At 39.8% G+C, this 16,881-nt stretch overlaps 1 protein-coding gene across 6 annotated transcripts in view; it reads right to left on the bottom strand.

Moving 5' to 3' along the window:
- HYCC1 (hyccin PI4KA lipid kinase complex subunit 1) overlaps window positions 1–16,881 on the bottom strand; it is a 127,883-nt gene that overhangs the window by 43,376 nt on the left and 67,626 nt on the right. For all 6 annotated transcript variants that reach the window (XM_056800506.1, XM_007505380.3, XM_056800503.1 and 3 more), the window contains one exon: window positions 4,933–5,112. In XM_056800506.1, coding sequence (XP_056656484.1) covers window positions 4,933–5,112 — 180 coding nt within the window. The remainder of the gene's footprint in view (window positions 1–4,932; window positions 5,113–16,881) is intronic.

Raw genomic sequence — 16,881 nt, 5'->3', positions numbered from 1 at the left:
TGGATAGGACGAGCCAATATAATAAAAATGACCATCCTACCCAAACTTATTTATCTATTTAGTGCCATACCCATTGAACTACCAAAATACTTCTTCACTGATTTAGAAAAAACCATAACAAAGTTCATTTGGAAGAACAAAAGATCAAGGATATCCAGGGAAATAATGAAAAAAAACACATATGATGGGGGCCTTGCAGTCCCAGACCTCAAACTATATTACAAAGCAGCAGTCATCAAAACAATTTGGTACTGGCTAAGAAACAGAAAGGAAGATCAGTGGAATAGACTGGGGGAAAACGACCTCAGCAAGACTGTATACGATAAACCCAAAGATCCCAGCTTTTGGGACAAAAATCCACTATTCGATAAAAACTGCTGGGAAAATTGGAAGACAGTGTGGGAGAGACTAGGAATAGATCAACACCTCACACCCTACACCAAGATAAATTCAAAATGGGTGAGTGACTTAAACATAAAGAAGGAAACCATAAGTAAATTGGGTAAACACAGAATAGTATACATGTCAGACCTTTGGGAGGGGAAAGGCTTTAAAACCAAGCAAGATATAGAAAGAATCACAAAATGTAAAATAAATAATTTTGACTACATCAAACTAAAAAGCTTTTGTACAAACAAAACCAATATAACTAAAACCAGAAGGGAAACAACAAATTGGGAAAAAATCTTCATAGAAACCTCTGACAAAGGTTTAATTACTCATATTTATAATGAGCTAAATCAATTGTACAAAAAATCAAGCCATTCTCCAATTGATAAATGGGCAAGGGAAATGGATAGGCAGTTCTCAGATAAAGAAATCAAAACTATTAACAAGCACATGAAGAAGTGTTCCACATCTCTTATAATCAGAGAGATGCAAATCAAAACAACTCTGAGGTATCACCTCACACCTAGCAGATTGGCTAACATAACAGCAGAGGAAAGTAATGAATGCTGGAGGGGATGTGGCAAAGTAGGGACATTAATTCATTGCTGGTGGAGTTGTGAACTGATCCAACCATTCTGGAGGGCAATTTGGAACTATGCCCAAAGGGCGACAAAAGAATATCTACCCTTTGACCCAGCCATAGCACTGCTGGGTCTGTATCCCAAAGAGATAATGGACACAAAGACTTGTACAAAAATATTCATAGCTGCGCTCTTTGTGGTGGCCCAAAACTGGAAAACGAGGGGATGCCCATCAATTGGGGAATGGCTGAACAAACTGTGGTATATGTTGGTGATGGAATACTATTGTGCTCAAAGGAATAATAAAGTGGAGAAGTTCCATGGAGACTGGAACAACCTCCAGGAAGTGATGCAGAGCGAGAGGAGCAGAACCAGGAGAACATTGTACACAGAGACTAATACACTGTGGTATAATCGAACGTAATGGACTTCTCCATTAGGGGCGGTGTAATGTCCCTGAACAACTTTCAGGGATCCAGGAGAAAAAAAAAAAACACCATTCATAAGCAAAGGATAAACTATGGGAGTGGAAACACCGAGAAAAAGCAACTGCCTGAATACAGAGGTTGAGGGGACATGACAGAGGATAGACTTTAAATGAACACTCTAATGCAAATACTATCAACAAAGCAATGGGTTCAAATCAAGAAAACATCTAATGCCCAGTGGACTTACGCGTCGGCTATGGGGGGTGGGGGGGAGGAAAAGAAAATGATCTATGTCTTTAACGAATAATGCTTGGAAATGATCAAATAAAATATATTTAAAAAAAAAAAAAAAAAAATCTTTATGAGGTTCTGCCATTCCCTGCAAGCTACCATCCTCTACTTCTCAGGCAAACTCCTAGGAAAAAAACTCTCTCCTCATTTCCATCACTTACAGCCTTCTTCTTCACTCCTTTACACTTTACAATTTGAGTTCAATGGCATTACTCATTTGAAATTGTTCATTTCAAAGTTAGCATCTGCCAAATTGGATCATCTTTTCTGTCTTCATCCTTGTTGACCACTTTGCTAGATACTTTTCTCCTGCATCATCTCTCTTCTATATACCTTTTTACTGTCTGTTCCCCATGCCTGGATTTTTCTCCCTCTTTTTCTCTACCTTGAAAATCCTACCTTTTGCAAGAAACTTCCTCGCCTCAACAATACTAGTACATTCCTTCTTTAAAAAAAAACAACAAACAAACAACATTCCATTATAGAATCAATATTATGTATTGATTCCAATGCAAAAGAATGGTAAGGGCTAGACAATGGGGATTAAGTGACTTGCCCAGGGTCACACGGCTAGGAAGTGTCTAAGGACACATTTGAATCCAGGACACTCTTCTGCACTGCCTAGCTGCATAATCTAGAACTAGATTATAAAGGGCTTTAAATGACTGGGAGTAGAGTTTATATTTTGTCTTGGAGGCAAAAGAGAGTCATTATACCTTACTCAAATACCAGCAGTCAGACTTGTGGCTTGAGGATCATCATTTTGGCAGCTATAGTAGACCATCTTCAACTTCTTGCTGTCTACTGATTCCTCCCTGCCCAAAAGGAAACTTCTACTAGGCCCTACCACAGTATCATGCTGCATAGTCTCCCTCTGTTCTCAGCCAACCCCTTTGAAGAAGCTGTTTATTCTTGCAACTTCTACTTTCTTTCTCTTACTTAACAACCCTTTGCTTCTGCCTTCTAGCTTTATCACTCAACTAGCACTCCTCTTACCAAAGTAGTCCTCATCCTTCTTGATCTATCTGAAGCACAGGACACTGTCCATTATATTTTCTTCCTTCAAATTCTCTCCTTTATGAGTTTTCATTTTTTATTTTTTGAACCCTTCCCTTCCATTGTAGAATCAATATTGTGTATTAGTTCCAAGGCAGCAGAGCATTAAGGACTAGGCAATGGGGGTTAAGGGAACTGCACAGTCTTCCATTTGTATTATCCTCCACTCCTTCCTTTCTCTCTCCTAAAAGATCCAATCAATTGCCATTTCTCCCATCACATCCCCTTCTTTACACACGAAAAACACCGATGCCTTAGGCCCTCGTTGCCTTTTGCCTGAATTACAGCAATTGCTTCCTCACGGAGCTCTCTGGCTTACCTCTCTCACAAAGCCTATCCAACCTGATGCTGCCACAGTCATTTTCCTGAAGCGTACATATGTCCACGTTACTCCCCTGCTCAATCACTCCAGTGGTTCTTGGCACACCCCTTTTGAGCCTCACTGGACAACAATCCCTCTCTGCAGCCTTGCTGGCCTTCGCAGATGAATCCTATGAGCAGGCCTTGGTACTGGCTGGCTGTCCCATATGCCCCGAACGTACTTCCTCCTTGATTTCATCTCAGTCTTCTCTCCTTTTAAGATCTAGGTCAAGCATGAAGTCTTTCCTGAGCCTCCCTAACTGTGGATGCCCCCTCGTCTGAACAACACCATCTTTCACTCTTTTGGACATATGTGTGTTTTCTCACTTTACATTTATACGGGATAGATTTATGTGTACTTGTTGTTCCTCCCATTAGAATGCGAGGCCATTGCAAGTAGGGATTGTTTCATCATTTGTACTTATGCTTGGGACCTGGCAAGGGCTATACATTTAATAAGTGCTTATTGATCAACTGATGGTTTGGAAGGGGGCCGGGCTTTGGAGGCTGTCTGCCTAGTCCAAGCAAGGGGTATTGAGAGCCTGGCATAGAGTGGTGGCCAGCTGTGTAAAGGAAAGGGGACAGGAATGAGATGTTGGGGAGGCATGTTGACAAGCCTTGGATGGGAGTGGAAAGGGGGAAGGAAAGAATGGCTGATCGCCCCAGGACTGAAACCCTGGAGGTCTGGGACCGTGGGAGTGGTCTCAAATGAAACAGGGAAGTCAAGCGGGGGTTGGTTTGGAAGAAAGTGTTGAGTTCTGTTTTTAACGTGGTGAGTTTGAGTTGCCTATGGGACGTCCATTTGGAAACATCCATTTGAGTGAGATGGGATTAGAGCCAGGGTCATCTAGAGATCTGGGAGTCGCCTGCTTAGGGAAGAAAATGATACTGGGGAGATCACCGAAAGAGGGTATTTATTATTAAGTCATTTGATCGTGTCTGACTCTTTGTTACCCACCAAAACCTTGTCTATGGGGTTTTCTTGGCAAGGTACTAAGAGTATAGAGAAAAAGAGAAAAAGGCCCAGGACAGAGCCTTCCGAAACACTTGCACTTCTAACACTCCTCCATTTATAGGTCCCTTGACAGTCAGTGAACAACCTACTAAATGTGTCAGACACGATGTTTGGCTCTGGGGAAACAGAGACAAATGAAAACGTCCCCGCTTTCTTCAGATGAGCCTTCATTCTATTTGTTGAAATTAACATGTACATGCAAGTATTTTGGAGAGCGACCCTCCAGCTAGGGAATGAGGAAAGGACCCTTCCTGTGGAGCTTCAAAGGAAGCTGGGGAATCTAAGAAGCAGGGTGAGAAAGGCAAATTGTCCAGGCACAGGGCTGAGAGATAGAGGGTCATGTGTGAGGAACAGGAAGAAGGCCAACTGGTGGAATTTGGGAATTTCCATTTAGTTTAACAACAGTTCAGTTTATGTTTAAAAGACAATTGGTCAATAGTGATGTCTTAGCTTCTCTGGACACTTTGCCACTGTCCTCCTTCACTCCCTGTAGAAGCAGAGGGAACTGAGGGTCAATACAAATTCTCTTTACCTTCCTAATAACCCAATAGCTTACCATTTGCATTATAATATTAAGTTTTAATGTATCCAGAAAAGGAAAATAAAAAAGATGAGTTGAAACAAAGTCTTATACAAATAATGGTTGGGAAAGGAAAACAAAACCAAGCCTACAACTATTTTCATTTAAATAAGGCTGCTCTTCAAAGAAAAAGGAAAATACGGATCATAAACTCTGAGAGAAAAAACCACCCACTGGAGAGTAGTGATTCCCCCTGCCCAGCATGTTCTGGGCCATTATCTTCATACAAACCAAGTTGTAAACGCCTAGAAGAAGGGCTTCAATGCAGCCCAGGCTATGCCGTTTCTGGGTGACAGCCGTGCTCAGGTAGCACCATATCAGTTCTGGGAGAAACTGCAGTGTGAAGCATTGGAGCTTCTCTTCTCCACCTCTGTAGAACTCAAAGAGCTGGTGACACACAGGCTCTATCAGCTGGGGAGAGAAGGAGACACAGTTTTTACAGGCATTATCCCTACTCAAGTAATACATTACCAGGAAAAGGCTAGCTTGGTGAGCAAGACCTGCCCAAGGTTAGGTCTCCAGGTCTTTTCTTCCCTCTTTTCTATGTAGGAAAACATCTAAGGACTTCATCCCAATCCTAAAACACCATTGTTAGACAACCCACAGCCCCCATCCCAGTCCAAACAAAACAAAAAAGAAAACCATAAAGTTCCACAATTATTTTCTTAACCTCATGAAACACCCAATCTTGCACTGAGAACTGGTAGAAAAAGAGAATAGCTTCTAGATGTGCGCTTTCATATGAAAGGACATTAGCTACTCTCCATCAGTCTTTGGATATTCTGTGGGTTGGCAATCCTGAAACTATAGATCATCAGCCTTAACCAAGGCAGTTAACTGTCAGTCACCAGTAAACACAATTACTTCAAAATAAAGACACTGAGCAAGCCCAGTCAGTCAGTCAGCAAGAATATATTAAGCATATATGACATGCCTGGCACTGTGCTAACCACAGATGTATCAAAAATGGCCAAAAGGGTCTCTGTCCTCAAGAAGCTTACAGTCGAACATCAAATACAAATCTTATGAATAGATAGGTGGGAAATCAAAACAACTCTGAGGTATCACCTCACACCTAGCAGATTGGATAAAATGACAGCAAAGGAAAGTAATAAATGCTGGTGGAGATATGGAAAAATTGGGACATTAATGCATTGCTGGTGGAGTTGTGAATTGATCCAACCATTCTGGAGGGCAATTTAGAACTCTGCCCAAAGGGTGATAAAAGACTGTCTGCCCTTTGATCCAGCCATAGCACTGCTGGGTCTGTATCCCAAAGAGATAATAAGGAAAACGACCTGTACAAGAATATTCATAGCTGCGCTCTTTGTAGTGGCCAAAAATTGGAAAATGAGGAGATGTCCTTCGATTGGGGAATGGCTGAACAAATTGTGGTATATGTTGGTGATGGAATACTATTGTGCTGAAAGGAATAATGAACTGGAGGGATTCCATGTGAACAGGAAAGACCTCCAGGAACTGATGCAGAGTGAAAGGAGCAGAACCAGGAGAACATTGAACATAGAGACAGATACATTGTAGCACAATCGAATGTAATTGACTTTGCTACTAGCAGCAATGCAATGATCCAGGACAATTCTGAGGGACTTAGGAGAAAGAACGTTATCTACATTCAGAGGAAGAACTGTGGAAGTAGAAACACAGAAGAAAAACAACTGCTTGATCACATGGATTGATGGGGATATGATTGGGAACATAGACTCTAAACGATCACCCTAATGCAAATATTAGTAATATGGAAATAGGTCTTGATCAATGACACATGTAAAACCAGTGGAGTTGCTCAATGGCTATAGGAAGGGGGATGAGAGGAGGGAGGGAAAAATATTCTAAATTAATTAAATTTAAAAAAATAATAGATAGGTGGGAAGGAAATCTGAGTGCAGCTAGGGGAAGGTCTCCTGTATGAAGGGATGATTTGATACCAAGATCTCAAATTCTGAAAGAAGCCAGGGAAATTAAGCCACAGTCATTCTTCAAGAACAAATATAGCAGCATAGATTTTTTAAAAATAATATTTTATTTGATCATTTCCAAGCATTATTCATTAAAGACAAAGATCATTTTCTTTTCCTCCCCCCCATCCCCCATAGCCGACGCGTGATTCCACTGGGTGTCACATGTGTTCTTGATTCAAACCCATTTCCATGTTGTCAATATTTGTATTAGAGTTTCGTTTAGAGTCTCTCCTCTGTCATGTCTCCTCAACCGCTGTAGTCAGGCAGTTGCTTTTCCTCGGTGTTTCCACTCCCATAGTTTATCCTTTGCTTATGAATAGTGTTTTTTTTCCTAGATCCCTGTGGATTGTTCAGGGACCACCACTAATGGAGAAGTCCATTACATTCGATTATACCACAGTGTATTAGTCTCTGTGTACAATGTTCTCCTGGTTCTGCTCCTCTCGCTCTGCATCACTTCCTGGAGGTTGTTCCAGTCTCCATGGAATTCCTCCACTTTATTATTCCTTTGAGCACAATAGTATTCCATCACCAACATATACCACAATTTGCTCAGCCATTCCCCAATTGATGGGCATCCCCTCGTTTTCCAGTTTTTGGCCACCACAAAGAGCACAGCTATGAATATTTTCGTACAAGTCTTTTTGTCCATTATCTCTTTGGGGTACAAGTACAGCAGTGCTATGGCTGGATCAAAGGGCAGGCAGTCTTTTATCACCCTTTGGGCATAGTTCCAAATTGCCCTCCAGAATGGTTGGATCAGTTCACAACTCCACCAGCAATGAATTAATGTCCCTACTTTTCCACATCCCCTCCAGCATTCATTACTTTCCTTTGCTATCCTGTTAGCCAATCTGCTAGGTGTGAGGTGATACCTCAGAGTTGTTTTGATTTGCATCTCTCTGATTATAAGAAATTTAGAGCACTTCTTCATGTGCTTATTAATAGTTTTGATTTCTTTATCTGAGAACTGCCTATCCATGTCCCTTGCCCATTTATCAATTGGAGAATGGCTTGATTTTTTGTACAATTGATTTAGCTCTTTATAAATTTGAGTAATTAAACCTTTGTCAGGGGTTTCTATGAAGATTTTTTCCCAATTTCTTGTTTCCCTTCTGATTTTAGTTACATTGGTTTTGTTTGCTTTTTAATTTTATGTTTAATTTTTAATTTGATGTAGTCAAAATTATTTATTTTACATTTTGTGATTCTTTCTATGTCTTGCTTGGTTTTAAAGCCTTTCCCCTCCCAAAGGTCTGACATGTATACTATTCTTTTACTCAATTTACTTATGGTTTCCTTCTTTATGTTTAAGTCATTCACCCATTTTGAATTTATCTTGGTGTAGGGTGTGAGGTGTTGATCTATTCCTAGTCTCTCCCATACTGTCTTTCAATTTTCCCAGCAGTTTTTATCGAATAGTGGATTTTTGTCCCAAAAGCTGGGAATCTTTGGGTTTATCGTATACTGTCTTGCTGAGGTCGCTTTCCCTCAGTCTATTCCACTGATCTTCCTTTCTGTTTCTTAGCCAGTACCAAATTGTTTTGATGACTGCTGCTTTGTAATATAGTTTAAGGTCTGGGACTGCAAGGCCCCCATCATATGTGTTTTTTTTCATTATTTCCCTGGATATCCTTGATCTTTTGTTGTTCCAAATGAATTTTGTTATGGTTTTTTCTAAATCAGTAAAGAAATATTTTGGGAGTTCAATGGGTATGGCACTAAATAGATAAATAAGTTTGGGTAGGATGTTCATTTTTATTATATTGGCTCGTCCTATCCATGAGCAGTTAATGTTTTTCCAATTGTTCAAGTCTAGTTTTAGTTGTGTGGAGAGTGTTTTGTAGTTGTGTTCATATAGTTCCTGTGTTTGTCTCGGGAGGTAGATTCCTAGGTATTTTATTTTGTCTAAGGTGATTTTGAATGGGATTTCTCTTTCTAGTTCTTGCTGCTGAGCTGTGTTGGAAATATATAGAAAAGCTGATGATTTATGTGGGTTTATTTTGTATCCTGCAACTTTGCTAAAGTTGTTGATTATTTCAATTAGCTTTTTGGTTGAATCTCTAGGATTCTTTAAGTAGACCATCATGTCATCTGCAAAGAGTGATAACTTGGTCTCCTCCTTGCCTATTTTGATGCCTTCAATTTCTTTTTCTTCTCTAATTGCTACTGCTAGTGTTTCTAGTACAATGTCAAATAGTAGAGGTGTTAATGGGCATCCTTGTTTCACTCCTGATCTTATTGGGAATGCATCTAGTTTATCCCCATTGCAGATGATATTAGCTGTTGGTTTTAGATATATACTGTTTATTATTTTTAGGAATGACCTTTCTATTCCTATGCTTTCTAGTGTTTTTAATAGGAATGGGTGTTGTATTTTATCAAAGGCTTTCTCTGCGTCTATTGAGATAATCATGTGGTTCTTGTTGGTTTGCTTGTTGATGTGGTCAATTATGTGGATGGTTTTCCTAATATTGAACCAGCCCTGCATCCCTGGTATAAATCCTACTTGATCATGGTGAATGATCCTTCTGATCACTTGCTGGAGTCTTTTTGCTAGTATCCTATTTAAGATTTTTGCATCTATATTCATTAGGGAGATTGGTCTGTAGTTTTCTTTCTCTGTTTTTGACCTGCCTGGTTTTGGAATCAGTACCATGTTTGTGTCATAAAAGGAGTTTGGTAGAACTCCCTCTTTGCTTATTATGTCAAATAGTTTGTATAGTATTGGGATTAACTGTTCTCTGAATGTTTGATAGAATTCACTGGTGAATCCATCAGGCCCTGGAGATTTTTTCTTAGGAAGTTCTTTGATGGCTTGTTGGATTTCATTTTCTGATATGGGATTATTTAAGAATTCTATTTCTTCTTCTGTTAAGTCTAGGCAGTTTGTATTTTTGTATATATTCATCCATATCACTTAAATTGGTGTATTTATACCCATATAATTGGGCAAAGTAATTTTTAATGATTGCCTTAATTTCCTCTTCATCAGAGGTGATGTCCCCCTTTTCATCTTTGATGCTGTTAATTTGCTTTTCTTCCTTCCTTTTTTTAATTAGATTGACCAGTATGTTGTCTATTTTGTTTGTTTTTTCAAAGTACCAGCTTCTTGTCTTATTTATTAAATCAATAGTTCTATCACTTTCGATTTTTATTAATTTCTCCCTTAATTTTTAGGATTTCTAGTTTGGTTTTCTGCTGGGGGGGTTTAATTTGGTCGCTTTCGAGTTTTTTTATTTGCATTTCCAATTGATTGATCTCTGCTCTCCCTAGTTTGTTGATATATGCACTCAGGGATATGAATTTACCTCTGATTACCGCTTTGGCTGCATCCCAAAAGGTTTGAAAGGATGTCTCGCCATTGTCATTTTCCTCGATAAAAATATTAATTGTTTTTATGATTTCTTCTCTAACTAAACGATTTTGGAGTATCATATTGTTTAATTTCCAATTAGTTTTTGATTTGGTTTTCCATGTACCTTTACTGATCATTATTTTTATTGCCTTGTGATCTGAGAAGGCTGCATTTATTATTTCTGCTTTTCTGCATTTGTGTGCCATGTTTCTGTGACCTAATGTATGGTCAATTTTTGTGAATGTGCCATGTGGTGCTGAGAAGGTGTATTCCTTTTTATCCCTATTTATTTTTCTCCATATGTCTATTAATTCTAATTTTTCTAAGATTTCATTCACTTCTTTCACCTCTTTCTTATTTATTTTTTGGTTTGATTTATCTAAATTTGATAATGGTTGGTTTAAGTCTCCCACTAATATGGTTTTACTGTCTATTTCTTCCTTCAATTCTCCTAGTTTCTCCATTAGAAATTTGGGTGCTATATTATTTGGTACATACATGTTGATTAGTGATATTTCCTCATTATCTAAAGTCCCTTTTAACAAAATATAATTACCTTCCCTGTCCCTTTTGATCAGGTCTATTTTTGCTTTGGCTTTATCAGATATCATGATTACCACTCCTGCCTTCTTTCTGTCAGTTGAGGCCCAGAAGGTCTTACTCCATCCTTTAATTCTGACCTTGTGGGTGTCAACCCGCCTCATGTGTGTTTCTTGAAGACAACATATGGTAGGGTTTTGGATTCTAATCCATTCTGCTATTTGTCTACGTTTTATGGGTGAGTTCATCCCATTCACGTTCAAAGTTATGACTGTCATTTGTGGACTCCCTGGCATTTTGATATCCTTCCCTGGTTCTAACCTTTTCTTCTTCGGCTCTACCTTTTAGTCCAGTGATTTACTTTAAATTGGTCCCCCTTGTCCCCTCCCTTGATATGTTTCCCTTTTTAGTCCCTCCCTTTTTGTTCCCTCTTCCTCCCCCCTCTCTTTCCCTCCCCTTTTGTTTTCCCTCTCCCCTTCGCCCCCTTGGTTTTCCCTTCTCCCTACCCTTGTTGGGTAGGATAGAATTCAAGATCCCAATGGATCTGGATGTTTTTCCCTCTCAGAGTTGATTTCCCTGAGAGTAAGGTTTACTCTCTTCCTCTCCTTCTTATAGGAGTTTTCTTCCCGTCCCCTTCCCCTGTGAATCTCTGTGTGAGAAAGATTATTCTATTTGGTCTTTCTTTTCCCCCTATTTACACATTACATTTTCCCCACCTGTTAGTATACATAGATTGATATAAATGTAGTCCTTATAGAAGAGAGTTTGAGTAAAAGAAGAAGATAAGATTTTTCTCCTTTTCCCTTTCCTTCATATTTACCTTTTCATGTATTCCATGCTCTTTGATTTTCGATATAGAACTTTCCTCAGAGCTCTGGTCTTTTCATTGCAAAAAGTTGGAAATCTTCTATTTTGTTGAATGCCCATACTTTCCCTTGGAAGTAGATAGTCAGTTTTGCTGGATAGCTGATTCTTGGTTGAAGACCCAGCTCTCTTGCCTTTCTGAAGATCATGTTCCATGCCTTACGATCATTCAGAGTAGAACTTGAAAGGTCTTGTGTGACCCTGATTGGCATTCCTTTATATCTAAATTGTCTTTTTCTGGATTCTTGTAGGATTTTTTCTTTTGTTTGAGAGTTTTGGAATTTGGCAATTACATTCCTGGGAGTTGTCTTTTGGGGGTTTAGTGTAGAAGGTGTTCTGTGAGCTCTGTCAGTGGCTGTATTGCCCCCTTGTTCTAGAATCTCTGGGCAATTTTCTTTGATTATCTCTTATATTACGATGTCGAGTTTGCTGTTTATTTCTGTTTTTTCTGGAAGTCCAATTATTCTTAAATTATCTCTTCTCCCTCTATTTTCCAAATCTGTCACTTTGTCAGTGAGATATTTTATGTTCTCTTCTAATTTCTTGGTCTTTTGGCTTTGCTTTATTAGTTCTTGCTTTAAAGCCTGGTTTTCTTTTACAGTTTGGTCAAACTGGTTTTGTAGATGCGTGAATTTCTTTTGCATTATTTCCCACTTTTCCTCCCAGAAGGCTTCCATCTTTTTGATCATTTCAGATTCAAATTCTTCATGGGTTTGTGGAGAGTTTCCATTTCCTTTGGAAGGTTTCGGAGCATTTGCTTGTGTTTCCTCTTCTATCTCCTCTGTGTTTTGTATTTTTGCTCCATAAAATGTGTCCAAAGTCGCCCCCTTCTTCTTGTTTTTTTTTTTTTAATTTTGAGACTTTTATGCTTCTGTGGAGTTTGCCATCTCTATCTGAGTGGGGGGGATTAGCTTTTCTTATCTCTATCTGGTGTTCAGAGGTTTTAGCCCTAGGCAGATTGTACGTTCTATGCAGTTGTTGTTCTGTCTTCCCAGGAAGCCAGGAGTTGCTGGTGTGTCCCTGTTACTGCCCTCCTCTCCTCGGCACCCTCCTGATGCTTCTCCGTTGCCTTACTTCCACACTCTAAGCCTAGCTTGGCCCTTGTTCCTGTGCCTTAGCTGGCCAGCTCCTGTACTCTGTGGGGGGAGGAGCCGCGGCTTCCTGGAGCTCTGAGGGCTCCTAATGAGATTAGCTTTCCCTGGGTTGAATTTAGTATGCCTTGAGGCAGGGACTTTTTTCCTGAGACTCCGATGGAAGGATCCAGCCAGGGGGTTACAAGCTCCCCCCCTCTCTCTCTGTTTCCCTGCTGTCTGGGTGCCCCCTTGACTGGGTTAGGTTGTTTTCAGGATGTGGCCTTCAGAATAGCAGGCCGTGGGGCTCTGAGGTTGCCTCTGCTGCCTCGAACTCGGACTTGGTGCTCTGGGTTGGGGGGATGAGTCCTAGGACCTTCCTTCTGCCTACCCCTTAGGTCCGAGTGGTCTTGGGTTCTGGCTTTTGGGGGGGGCGTACCTTTTGATCCAGGTCCAGGTCCAGGAGGAGGAGTGACGGGGTCTATGCTGTTGATCGTTTTGAATTTTGGTGCTCTAGGAGCATTCGGTTTGAGATCGGTAAGGAAGGGTTTCAGGAGATCTGGACTTTAGCTTTCTCTAAGCTGCCATCTTGACCGGAAGCAGCAAGGAAGGAGCACAGATTTTTAAGAGCATCTAGAAACATTAATTTAACTGCTAGCACTTTTAATATACAAGTATTAGCTAACAACTTCATTTACTACAGAAGAACTAAACCACATGTGATGATGTTTTCATTATAAAATAAACCAGAAGACACAAAGAAGCTGTAGCCAAAGGAGACTACCAGGAGAGGTCTTGGGCAGCAGAAGTCTCTTAGAGAGAAAAAGGTCATAGGGTTAGAGATTTAGAGTATAAGATCAATGGCCAGTCAAGACTCCAGGTCCTCTAGTCCTATTTCTTCATTTTTTAGATGAAGAAACTGACCCTCAGGGAGTCTAAGTGACATGCCCAACTGCAGAGCCCTTTCCACTGGACTATGGCCTCCCCAAACCTCTGACTGGAGAAGAGAACAAAAAAGATGACAGAATCCATTTTATCCTATGGCTAAAGGCTACAAAAACCCTTTAATAGAGACCATGCTCATCTTACCTATTTAACATTCATAGTAATGGGAAGCAAGAAGCCGGCCATGAACACAAGTGTAACTTCTGTACTAACACTGGGGCAAGAGAATGAAATAAATAAACTCTACAAAGAACTTTAAGAGATCATCAAAACGAAGTCAACATTGACCTCGTTCATGCTCAGGATAGCTTCAATTCTAACATTGGTACAAGGAAGGATAGCTTAAAAAAAAAAGATACTGGGAAATAATCAAGGGCTCAGGGTCTATCTAGATACCTCGTGCCAACATTTCAGGAATATCTTCCAGAGAGGCTTCAAGATACTGTATTAAGAAAAGTGGAAAGTTCAGACAAGACCCAAACAACAGCCAACAAAAGGACCTCACAAAGAGAGTGGGAGCTCTGGGTACCAAATGAGGAAAACATGGGATGGGCTCAATGTGTCACTTTGTTTTGGTCAATTGTAGTCTTTGCTACAAGGGAATATTAAAGTGTTCTGTCAGGACTAAATGTGTCAGAGGCATTAAAAAAATGAGACAGCATAGAAAAGTGGAGAATCCTGGCTCTGGAGCCAGAGGACCTGGGTTCAAATTCCTCTCTAGGGCTTTGGGCCAGCCAATCCTCCCTGGTGGGTCTCAATTTCTTCATCTGTAAAATGAAAAGATAGAACTAAATGGCCTCCAAGTTCCTTTTCTACTCTAAATCTGTGAAATTAAGATGAATTAAAAAATGACTTTTAATAAAACTAACTATATACCAACAGATAGAAAGCTAGTGGATAGGTCTAGGGTCAGAAAGACCTGAGTGCAAATCTAATCTCAGAGCCTTCCAAGATGTGTGACTTTGGCCAAGTAACTTAACCTCTATTTGCCTCAGTTTCCTAATATATGAAACTGGGATAATGAAAGCACCTTCCTCCCAGGATTGATGTGAGGAAAGATAATTTTAAGATGCTTAGCATAGTACCTGGCACGTAGTGGGTGGTCTGTAAATATTAGTTATTTTCTTATTATTACTCTCTGACTTATATATATATATATACACACACACACACACACACACACATATATATATATATATATATATACATACACGACTATAGTCATTTAAGGTTATCAAAAATTGATCAAGAACAAAAAAAAAACTGCAGTAAAAAGGTCCAAATCAATTATCAAACTAAAAATAAAGCTAAGATGACATTCCAAGTGATTACAGTACCTTTATACTGGCCTGTTGACCTAAAAAATGGGAAATGGACCAAAGAAGCAATAACAATTACTGCCACTTTCTGGAAAAGTTTAAACCTTGCATGTTAGTGAGGAGCTTTTTCAGGGCTTTTTCAGGCTCTTAGAAAGGACTTTGTTTAGTCTTCTCTTTGCAAGATAGCAGCCAAGGGAAACAACTTACTTGGAATAAATATACTTCTGTGGAAAACAATTCAGAAGGACATACCACAAGCAGTTATTTAACCTTACAAAACAGCAAAAAATAATGTAGGGGAAAATAAGCCTGAGCATTTGATGTGGAATTCACTCATACTGTACCATCTGATCAACTTTTATAAACTAAATAAGAAGGAGACCAAAAAAAATGCAAGAAGGAAAGAATCTGCCAGAATTTCTCTAGTGACTTATTCTCACTGATAACAAGAATGGAACTTAGTTCTTCTCTTCTCTTCTACTCCATTTATTCAGCAACCCACATAGGATGTGAGGGAGGGCCAATGGCACTTGAGAAAGTGAAGTATGGAAGAATGTCTGGATCTGGCCAACCATATGCAGAAGAAATTCATGTTGTGAGGTGAAACTGTTAAAATTATTTAGGGATCTATTTTCAAGTCCTTTGAAAGAGAAGAGGATTTCAAATGCATGAAGAAAATCCTAAAAAATCCTTTTACTCAAAAAAGGGGGTGGGGGAAGACATGAGAAATTATCTAGCTATAAATTTTTCATGCCTGTAAAATCCTGAAGAATGACCTAGGCAGCAATCTTAATGAAACATACATGGGCAAGAGAGGGGAGCTTTCACTGACCACTAGTCAGCAAAAGAGTGCATCTTCAAAATCACATAACTGATAAAACTGCAGAGAATATAAGAAATATATGACTGAAAAGAACCAAATCCAGCTTTAAAGAGGTTTTCTGAAAACTAAGGAGTCTCCAACACATGTTGAAATCATACAAGATCCTATATCAAATCAACCAACCACCAAACATTTGTAGTAATGCCTACTACGTGCCAAGCACTATGCCAGTCTCTGGGGAGAAAAATACAGATGTGAAATGGTCTCTGCCTGATCTCAACTCTATCAGAAAATACGTGATGTATGCACAGAACAGACACAAAATAAACATAAAACGACTTTGGGAGAGCACTGAGTGGGGAGGGCAGCAGGGAACCCAGAAAGGCTTCTTGCAGAAGCTGGTGTTTGAGCTGAGACTTAAAAGGGATGAGATTCTAAAAGGTAAGTAAGTGTGCTTTCCAGGAACAGAATACAACCACTGCAAAGGTTAAGAAAGTGGAGTGTCCTGGGCCATAAAGCAAGAAAACCAGTAGAGTGCAGGAAGGGAAGTTTTCTACAATGAGGCTGGGACTCAGTTGGAGATGGATGTGAAGGCCTTTAAAGGCCACAACGAGGAAGTGTTATTTGACTCTAAAGGCAAAAAAGCCAAGACATGGGAATTTCTTGAGTATGGATTAGAGATGATGGTCTCAAGGCAGACACCAATAAGAAGTTCATTACAATAGTCCAATCAATCAATCCATAAGCATTTATTCAACACCCACCAGGTGTTACATTAGAAAGGATGAACTGCCTGAACTCTTCCTCATCCTCTTCCTTTTTTCCTTCCCCTTATCTTCTGTGTTAGTTTCAGTTCTGAGACAAAAGAGTGTAAAGGGCTAGGTGACTGGAATGAAGTGACTTGCCCAGGGTCACACAATGTCTGAGACCACATTTGAACCTTGATCCTTCCTACTCCAAGCCTAGGCCTCTCTCTACTGTGCTACCTCACTACCTCCCAACCTCCCAAATAAGCCTTTCTTAAGCTCTTACCATATGATGCACCAGCATACACAGACAAAAGGGAAGCACTCTGTGTTTTCAAGAAGCTGACATTATAATGAGAGAGACAATTGGTATCTTTATATATAGGTACAGAATAGAAACAAAAGGAATACAGGATTATTTTGGGAGGGTTTGCACTGGCAGCTGCATAGGGGGTGGAGTGAAGGGAAAGAATAGAGAGGAAAAGTGAGGACCAGGATGACCCTGAGATTATGAACCTAGGAAGCAGTAGAGATGC

Source organism: Monodelphis domestica, chromosome 5 (assembly GCF_027887165.1).
Source record: "Monodelphis domestica isolate mMonDom1 chromosome 5, mMonDom1.pri, whole genome shotgun sequence".
Lineage (NCBI taxonomy): Eukaryota > Metazoa > Chordata > Mammalia > Didelphimorphia > Didelphidae > Monodelphis > Monodelphis domestica.
The sequence above is the reverse complement of the archived record's forward strand: the minus strand, read 5'-3'. Positions and strand labels throughout refer to the sequence as shown.